Here is a 9498-nt window from a genome sequence, read left to right as displayed (position 1 = left end):
TTGTGGAAGGGCCACACTCAAGGGGCCGCAGTTTGCCGACCACTGCTCTATCCACTGAGCCAAAGTGGCTAGGGCGATTTTTGGTCCTTTTAGAATGCCTCTCAGGTCCTAACTTCCCTGTGGGTGACATTCTGGCCATCTGTCTGCCACAACGAACAGCGGGCTCAGATCACGCTGGGTCTGAGTGCTGCCTCGCTGAGGCTCCTCAGACTGCCCCAAAGAGAGTCAGACAGCAGGCTACAGGGGCCAGTTTCATTTTCTTTTTAATATATTTTTATTGATTTCAGAGAGAGGAAGGAAGAGAAACATGCTGAGAGAGAATCATTGATTGGCTGCCTCCTGCGCTGCCCCCTACTGGGGATCGAGTCAGCAACCCCAGCATGTGCCCTGATGGGGAATTGAACCCTGACCTCCTGATTCATGGGTCAATGCCCAACCACTGAGCTACACCAGCCAGAGCAAGTTTTCTTTTAACGGAAAGAAGAACAAAGCTGAACAAAAGTCTGGGCTGAACAGTCATACCATGAGGCAAAGACTCCCCACCTCCCATGCACCTGCCAGCTCCCCCAGCTGCCCCCAAGGCCATCCCCTCTGGAGGAACAGAAACAAAAATGGAGCCTGGGACCCCGGCATCAACATGCAGAGGCCCACCCTGCCCCGGGGTGCTAGATGCTCCGCAGCATGCAGAGCGCGTGACGCAGGAGCTGGCGAGCGGCCGGGGGACAGCCGTGGCTCTGCAGGATCCCCAGCGTGTAAGAGGCGCCAACCTGGCTCCGCTCCCAGACCATGAGCAGCAACTCCTCAGGCCCCCCATTCAGCACCAGGTGAACCGGGTCTCCGCTGCAGCTGACCTGCCAAAGTAAGAGGCCGGGGTCAAGGAGAGAAGGGTTCCCCTGGGGCTGCCCCAGGTGTGCCCCGCCCCCTCCGGAGAGAAGAAACAGTGGATCGGAGACTGAAAGCCCCCTGACCTGGGTCTCAGCGGCTGCCCCACTCCTAGGAACACACAGAGTTGGGAGCCCAGAGTTTTGTGTACAGAAGAGGAAACTGAGTTCAGATAGGACTTCCCTGCCCTCGGTCACCCAGGGAGACCTCCGTTCTTAATCCTGGGGCCTGGGGAGCCCCAGTCCTTCAACGACCAGTTTCCCCGAGTGTTCTGCGAGCCATGAAGGCCATTCTCGCTGCCTGAGGCCCAGCCCAGCTCAGGGCATTACCCGCACTCTAGTCTGGACAGCTAGAGTTGTTTTTACTGTTGTAAATTAAAAAAAAAAAAAATACTTAAAAATAATAATAATGAGCCATGAACAAGGAGCTCAGTTGGTTAGATCATTGTCCTGATGCACCGAGGTTGCAGGCTCAATCCCTGGTCATGCAAGGATCAACCAACGAAGGCATGAGCAAGTGGGCCAGCAAATCGCCAGGACTGCTCAGGGAAATCTCAACCTAAAAGTGATTTTCCGCTCAGCCAGTGCAGCTCAGCGGTTGAGCGTAGCGTCAACCTATGAACCAGGAAGGTCATGGTTCGATTCTGGTCAGGGCACATGCCCAGGTTGTGGGTTCAGTGCCCAGTGGGGGGCACGCAGGAGGCAGCAGATAGATGACTCTCTCTCATCACTGATGTTTCTCTCTCCCTCCCTCCCTTCCTCTCTGAAATCAATTTAAAAAATAGTTTTAAAAAGTTTTTTCCAAGGAAATGGCTTTTTAAAAAATCCTCACCCAAGGATACGGTTTCCCCTTTTCTTTAGAGAGAGAGGGGGGAGAGAGAGAGAGAGTGAGAGAAACATAGATGTGAGAGACAAACATCAACTGGTTGCCTCCCGTACAGGCTGGGATGGGGGTGGAAACTGGTGCACAGGACGACCGCCGAACCTGCTGAGCCAGCGGCCAGGGTGGAAATGAGTCTGACAGCTGCTCAACGTAACCACTCACGAAGATGACCCAATTCCATTTTGCCGTTACTTAAACACATCTTCTTTCTTCCTTTTCTTTTTTTTTTAACACATTTGATTTTCCATCTTGCAGTCTTTGCACTCAGGAGTCAACACTTTGCTCCCCCCGCAGGAGCCAGCTGTTTCCTGGAGCCCCCGAACAGTGTGCACTGGGACAGCCAGCGCGGTCCAGGGGACAGGCCGCCCCCAACCTGCTGGCTCCCCCCGCCCGGGGCTCCTGGCGAGAAGGGCCACGCTCACCTGCACTGTGCCATCACTGAAGAGCAGCAGCAGGGCCTGCTGGGATGCAAGGAAGCGCAGCAGGCAGAGGCCGGGGCTGGCAGACTGGGTGGGCGCAGGCAGGCCCTCTTCCTGAGGACAGACCCAGCTGAGGGTCTTAGGCCTCTCCACCTGCCAGTCCCACTGGCCCCCCGGCCCACTGGCCCCCCGCCCTCACCTCTCGAAGCCGCTGCTGCATGTAGCCAGCAAAGAGTCGCAGGACGGCCAGCTTGGCACCCAGCGGGCTGGGCACATCCCTCAGGGCAAACACTTCCAGCTTCCCTCGGTCAGGCATGTAGCTGACCTGGCTGAGGGTGAGGCACAGGAGGGTGTCAGCGGTCACGGCCTCCGTCCTGGGACACATTCCCGCCCAGCCACACCCCCTTGGATGGTGGCTTTGAAACCCAGTGCCTCACGGACCAGCCCTCTCTGTGGGTCCAGCCCCAGCCCCTTCTAACCTCCAGACTCTGGAACCATGGACGCCGCTGAGATCCTGATTGGGCCCCACACGCACCCTCCTGCCATCTTCCCATCTCGCCCAGGGGCTGCTCCATCCTCCCTGTCTGCCAACTCAGTCGAGATCCCAGCTCCCTCGCATCTCGGCTCTGCCACCTCCCCAGTCAAGTCACTGCCATGGCCCAGCTGACCAGTCCACCACCTCCCTGCTGGTCCCCTGTGTCCCTGCCGCCAGAGATCTTGTCAAAAGTGTGCGGCGGGTCCCTCCTTCCTGCCCCAACCCCAGCAGTGGCCTTCCAGGCCCCTGACTTCGCATCCCCCGTCTCCTCCTCACTCACTGTGGAGCCCCCACTGTTCCTGACACCCACTCTGCTGGGTCACATATGCTGTTCCCTGTACCTCAAATGCTGGTCCCAAAGGCTCCATTGCACCATCTGTCCTACCCGAATGTCACTTCTTCAGAAAGCCCCTCCACAAGCATGCTGTCATGAGCCACCCCCCAATCTGTCACCTCACCCAGTCATTTCCTTCAGAAAAGTGCTACCTGAAATCAACTTATTCATTTATTTGCCGTTGTTCTCCCCTAGTGGGCAGTGAGTCCCTTCAGGTGTACACAGTATGTACTTAAATGGATGCAGAAAGGCAGGGGGAGAACCTGGCCCCCCAAGGGGACAGGAGCCCCACGGCTTACCCCCCGGGGGGACGCAGGGCCATGTGGGTACCATCCCGAAACAAGACACCGCTGCTCCCGTCCAACAGCTGGTAGCCGAAGCCGTACTTGCTGGAATAATCCACCCACTTGGGGGCCCACAGGATGGGCCACTGCTCTCTCGGGGGGTCCTGCGTGACTGGGCACAAAGGCGAGGTGAACTGAGTGGGAGGTTCTGGTAGGGCCTGGGCGGGGGGACCGCAGACACCCTGGAGATGATGAGAAACGTCCAAAAAATAAAAAACCAACTCTTGCCTTTGTGGGGCGAGGACTGGGACGTGGGGAACACCCACTGCCTCTGGGGATGAGTAATCCTGAAATGCCTGCAATGCCCCAAATACCGCAAGGCTTTACTTTACTTGATTAAAAATATTTGTCTTAAAAATAAAAATTGCTCAGTGCCATGTGGGGCCCTGTATTGGATCCTGGGAGAGGAAAGAGTCGTTAGGGGGGAGATGGGACATCCAGTCGCCAAAGGCAGACAAAATTCCGTGCTGTCTTGGTAGCGTCTCTGAAAAGTTCCCTCGAATTCTCTTTCACTGTCCATTTAAAACTGAAATTAAAGTTGGCTCCAGCTTGGCCAGCGTGGTTCAGTGGTTGAGCGTCGACCTGTGAACCAGGAGGTCACGGTTCAATTCCCAGTCAGGACACATGCCTGGGTTGCGGGCTCGATCCCCAGCAGGGGGCGTGCAGGAGGCAGCCAATTGATGATTCTCTCTCTCTCTCTCTCCCCTCCTCTTTGAAATATATATATGTATGTGTGTGTGTATATATATATATATATATATTTCAGTTGGCTCCAGTTGATAAAAGACAAGCTTAAAGTTTGGGGTTCTTCTTTGTTACACAGTCCGGGAAAGCTGAACAAAGAAGTGAAATGGATCCCACGAAAAAGGAAAGGCTTGGGGCTCCCTCTCCAGGCAGAGCAGGGTCCTGCTCCGGGGGGCGGGGGGGGGGGGGTTGTGGAGAAGGAGGGCTTGGGGATCTGGGACTCGGGTATGGGACAGCGTTCCACCTCAGGGCGTGGCTGGGACAGGGGTTCAAGGTTGGCGAAGGTCTGATGTCTCATTTCCTCCCTCCATTTCTCTCGTCTCCTCTCTGGTTCTCAAGCAGGACTCAATAACAAATTAGAGACTCAGGCCCCGAAAAAACGAGGGTGTTCCCCAGAGCCCTCCACACCACATCACTCAAAATAAACAGTCTTCATAAAGAGGTCTCAGAAAGTTCTAGACTTCTCACACAAGGATAGCCCACAGTGGTCGGCCAACTGCGGCTCGCGAGCCACATGCGGCTCTTTGGCCCCTTGAGTGTGGCCACGAAGTTTCAATCGCACTGTACGTGCGCGCCTGCACGTGGTATTTTGTGGAAGAGCCACACTCAGGGGGCTGCAGTTTGCCGACCACTGGCCTACGTCACGCCATCATCAGCCTCCTTACAAGGTAAGGAAACTGAGGCACAGAAGGTTAAGTGACTTGCCTGAAGTCACTGTGTCCTGAAACCTCCCTTAAAGCTCTCCCACTGTGGAACCCCAGAAATACCCCCAAGGGGGGCCTGGATGGGGACAGGGTACTTTTCCTCAGGGATTAAGAGACAGGGTGACCCCGGTGGCCTAGGCTGTGCTCCTACCTGGAGGTCCAGGGTTCAGGCAGAGCTGTAGGTTTCTAATGGCCTCCTCCACCTCCTGTCTTGGGCTCCCCCCAGACCCTGGGGAGACAGATGTATGTGAGGTCAGGGAGAGAAGGAGAGAGGGGGCGGGCAGGCCTGGGTCCCCACCATGAGGGGCCCCTTCAACTAGCCTGGCCCCGAACTCTCGCATCTGGGAAAATCTTACTTTAAACCCAGGATTCCAGACATCATTCCCATTTCATAGACGGGAAAGTTGAGGCCAGGAGAGGGGCCCTGGCCCTGGCAAGGTACTGTCTTTGTCTCCTGCCTCCCAGGGGTGGGCAAACTTTTTGACTCGAGGGCCACAGTGGGCTCTTAAACTGGACTCAGAAGAAGGAGCTGCGGCCGTGTTTCCCGACGTTGCCATGTTAACACTGCTGCTGGTGAAGGAGCGGAGGGGAGAGCAAGAGAACCCTCCGCTCTTTCGGCTCCGCGGGCCGGATAGAACAGCCGAAGGGGCAGGATCCGGCCCGCGGGCCGTAGTTTGCCCACGGCTGCAGACCCTCGCTCCCCACCCACGGCCCCCACCTAGGATAGTCTGCTCACCAGCTGGGTCACTCTGGAGGGTCCCTTGGGTGAACAGGTGGACAGGAACCTCAGGTCCGAGAGCCCCTTTCTCCAACAGGGAGTCCTGGGGAGGGAGCAGGGGTGAGGGGTGCCCCAGCCCCTGGGGAGAGGCCTGAAGTGAGTAAAGGGCGCCGGCTTCCCTCCCCAATTTAAAGATCCCCTACTTCTCCCTCTGCTCAATCCCACTGTGAGGATACCTCCTTGTGCCCCCACCCTGCGCCCTCACCTCACTGCCCCACTCCATGAAGTCAGCGTCAGGACCATCTTCTGGACAAGAGGCCTCATTGGGGGTGTAGGGGCCTGAGGGAGGCACAAATTTGGGGGGTTGCAAAGCCTGGCCCCATGTGGAGGGAGGCACTTGCCATTTATATCCTCCTCTGCATGGTGAGCTCAGAGCAGGCTGGGAGCATGGCAGGGGTGTGAGTGCAGAACAGCTGTGGGGCAGGTAGGAGCAGGTGAGGGGTGGGCAGGCATGGTACTCACAGGGTAGCTGGCACTGGCTCATTAGCAGCTGGCCCACCTTCCGGAAAAGCCTGCCCAGAGGCTGAGGAATGGCAAAAATGGGCGGGCTGTGGCAGGAGTGGGGTGGCAGCCGGTCCGGAGTGAAACCCTTCAGAGCGGGGTGATAGGGGTGGGCACCCCACTCAGATTGTCTGGCTCCTGAGTACCTGGGCCACCTGGGGTCCTGACCCTCCCTGGACCTTGGCTGAGACACCCCAGAGAAGGACCCAGGCATCCAGGTGCCATCACCTGCTGAACGTCACACACCTGCGTGAAGAAGTTGTCCTGCAGTAGGTGGTCCAGACTGGGCCGCTCGGCCGGGTTGGGCGCCAGCAGGCGGGCAATGAGGCGACAGGCATTGGGCGACACGTGGGCAGGCTCGTGGTAACGGCCTTCCCGGATGTTTTCATACATCTCTGCCAGGGAGGCCGCCACGAAGGGTGGGTTGCCAGTCAGCACCATGTACCTGAGCGAGGGAGGGGGGCAGGAGCCTAAGTGCCTGCTGGCCTCTGTCCTGGGTTGGCTCAGAGTTGGCTCACGCCTACCTGAGTACACCTGGCCATACCTACCCACCTTTCCCTACTCTATCCATGCTCCCCATCCATCCACATTCCCATACACACCCTACATCCCTCCCACTTGGCCGTTCCTGTCTGCTTGGCAGACACTGGCATCTGTAGACACCAGCTTATACCTGTACATACCTGAACGCAACTGTGCAATTTTCTTTTCTGCGTGCTCACACCTGCTGCACCCTGCATGTACTTCTTCCCTGTATATAGGCCCTGATCTGCCTGTGCACCTAGCACCTGCACACACTTGTCAACACATATTTTTTAAAAAATATTTTTATTGATTTCAGGGAGGAAGGGAGAGGGAGAGAGAGATAGAAACATCAGCAATGAGAGAGAATCAGTGATCAGCTGCTCCTGCACGCCCCATACTGGGGATTGAGCCCACAACCTGGCCATGTGCCCTGACCGGGAATTGAACCTGGTTCATAGATCAATGTTCAACCACTGAGCCATGCTGGCTGGGCTCAACACATCTCTGAATAGTCAAACCTCCCTTGCACATACATCCTCCCATATCCCTATTCATACCTGCATGCTCCAATGATGGCTGATGTGTGCTGCTCCCACCTGCCCCATATCTGCACGTATCTGTTCACATCTGTCATGTATATGCTCATACCTGCTGTCCCCCCACTCAACTTCCTGTGTACTTCCTTATACCTACCCTTACCTCCTTGCATGTTCCCACCCGCCCACACCCGGCACTATCCGGATACTCCTGCACCCCCCACCCCCCGCCAGGCCCAAGCTCCTAGGACCCCACTTACATGATGCAGCCCAAAGCCCAGATGTCTGACTGGCAGGAATGCCCATTCCTGGAGACAACCTCTGGGGCCAGGAAGTTTGGGGTCCCACAGAGCACTCTGGGAGGGGAAAAGGGAGGGCTCAGGAAGTCTGCCAGACCAAGGTCACCTGTGCCCACCCTGAGAGACTGCTCCAAGCCTCCACCCTCACCTGTGGCATCGGCCCCCTGGCCCCACCCTGGCAGCCAGCCCCAGGTCCCCGATCTTCACCTCCATATTCTTGTTCAAAAAAAAGTTACCTGCCAGTGGGAAGGAGAGGCATGGACGTAAGAGGGGGAGTCAAGTCCCAGCTCCCATGGCCCCCACGGTTCCCACAGCTCCCCTCCCCACACTCACTGAGCTTTAGGTCTCGGTGCACAATACGTTGCTGGTGCAGGTAGCGGAGGCCGCTCACCAGGCCCCGCAGGTAGTAGCGTACCTCAGGCTCGGTCAGCGTCCGCCGCACCTCCAGCACATGGGCCAAGGACTGCCCGCACCAAGGAGACAGGGATGAGCTCAGATGTACTTAAGTGGACAAAGTGAGTGCAAGAAGTCTGTGAAGGCACCACTAAGTTCAGCTGGGGGCATGGCTAAGGGCAGGAGGGACACAGGTGGGCACAGGTATGCTCAGGTGGGCCCAGGTACCACGATGAGTATGAGATGAGCCTGGTGACCACGGAATAAACTGGGCACAAGTGAACACAGGTGAGCCTAAGAGAGTCAAGCGAGCCTAGGATGTGCACAGGTAGGCCTGGTGTGGGCCCAGGGAAGTGCGGATGGAATGCAGGGGTGGATGAGGTAAGCACAGCAGGCATGGAGGTGTGCAGGCACCCTCGCCGCCCCACCCCCGCACACCTTGCGGCTGCAGTACTCCAGCACCATGTACACGTGGTCACGGTCAGCAAAGTGTCCGTGGAAGGCCACGATGTTGCGGTGTCGTAGGCGGCTGTGCAGGGCGATCTCCCGCTCCACCTGCAGGCACAATCCTGTGTCCACACCCTGCACGCAGTATCCGTACCCACAGGCATCCTCCCGGGCCTCAGGGCAGGGACCTCTCTGGGAACCCACTGGGGGCCTGGGGACCCTGGGCACTGATGGGGGGCCATACCTTCCCAAAGGGGCGCAGGCTCCGGACCCCGGGCCCCCCACGCGGCACCACCTTGAGAGCAAACACAGTGCTGGTGGACATGTCGGTCAGCTTATAGCAGCGGCTGAAGGCACCCTTCAGGGAGGGATTCACACGCTCAGTGAATAGGTGGCCAGGCCGCTACACACACACGCACACACACACACGCACACGCACACACCTGAGACCCAGACACACAACTCACACCCTCATCCCCGACACTCCATGCAACACCTGGGAACAAACAAACACAGGGACACATCCACTCAGGCACAGAAAGCAGAGAGATGTGCAACCCATTCAGACACACACACACACACACACACACACGCGCGCACACACGCACGCGCGCGCGCGCGCGCGCGCGCGCCTGGAAACAGCAGGACAGGGTTAGAGAAAGGCGTGGAGATCTGTCACACCCTCGTGGTGGCATACCCACACCGCTGGACACACAACTCAGGGATACAGCACAACCCGCCAAATACTGGTTCCCGCCACACAACGCACGCCCTACAGACGGGGCACCGCAGGCCGGGCGCCCAGACCAACGCCAGACCCCAAACTCGCGCGGGCACAGACCGAGACGAAGCCTGGCGCGCACCCCGCAAACAAGCTGGACGCACGCCATCCCCTCTACGCTCAGGATCCGCGTGCACAGCCCGCCCCGCCCCGCCCGGACCCTCGCCTGGCCCGGCCTGGCTGCGAAGTCGGGGTTCTGGGTCCCCACCTTGCCGATCAGCTTCCCGCGCTTGTAGACGCGCCCCGAGCCCGGGTCGCGCAGGAAAGCAGAGACCAGCTGGCGGCAACTGCGCCGTCGCCGCGTCCGGGGCTCCATCCCGCGCGGGGGCCTGCAGGGAGCAGGGAGGGGGGAGCAGGGAGCAGGGAGCAGGGAGGAGGGAGCAGGGAGCAGGGA

At 58.2% G+C, this 9498-nt stretch overlaps 1 protein-coding gene across 1 annotated transcript; it reads right to left on the bottom strand.

The window, feature by feature from the left end:
- Positions 1-398: 398 nt before the first annotated feature.
- On the bottom strand, positions 399-8747 carry PLK5 (polo like kinase 5 (inactive)). The gene is given in 14 exon segments (XM_036311973.1): positions 399-851; positions 2187-2297; positions 3352-3399; positions 3402-3508; positions 4996-5073; positions 5581-5665; positions 5828-5901; positions 6085-6211; positions 6370-6568; positions 7445-7540; positions 7632-7719; positions 7817-7946; positions 8315-8431; positions 8568-8747. Coding segments are annotated over 14 exon segments (1527 nt in total). The 5' UTR covers positions 8649-8747; the 3' UTR covers positions 399-665.
- Positions 8748-9498: the final 751 nt, after the last annotated feature.

Source organism: Myotis myotis, unplaced genomic scaffold, assembly GCF_014108235.1.
Source record: "Myotis myotis isolate mMyoMyo1 unplaced genomic scaffold, mMyoMyo1.p scaffold_m19_p_6, whole genome shotgun sequence".
Taxonomy (NCBI): domain Eukaryota; kingdom Metazoa; phylum Chordata; class Mammalia; order Chiroptera; family Vespertilionidae; genus Myotis; species Myotis myotis.
The sequence above is the reverse complement of the archived record's forward strand: the minus strand, read 5'-3'. Positions and strand labels throughout refer to the sequence as shown.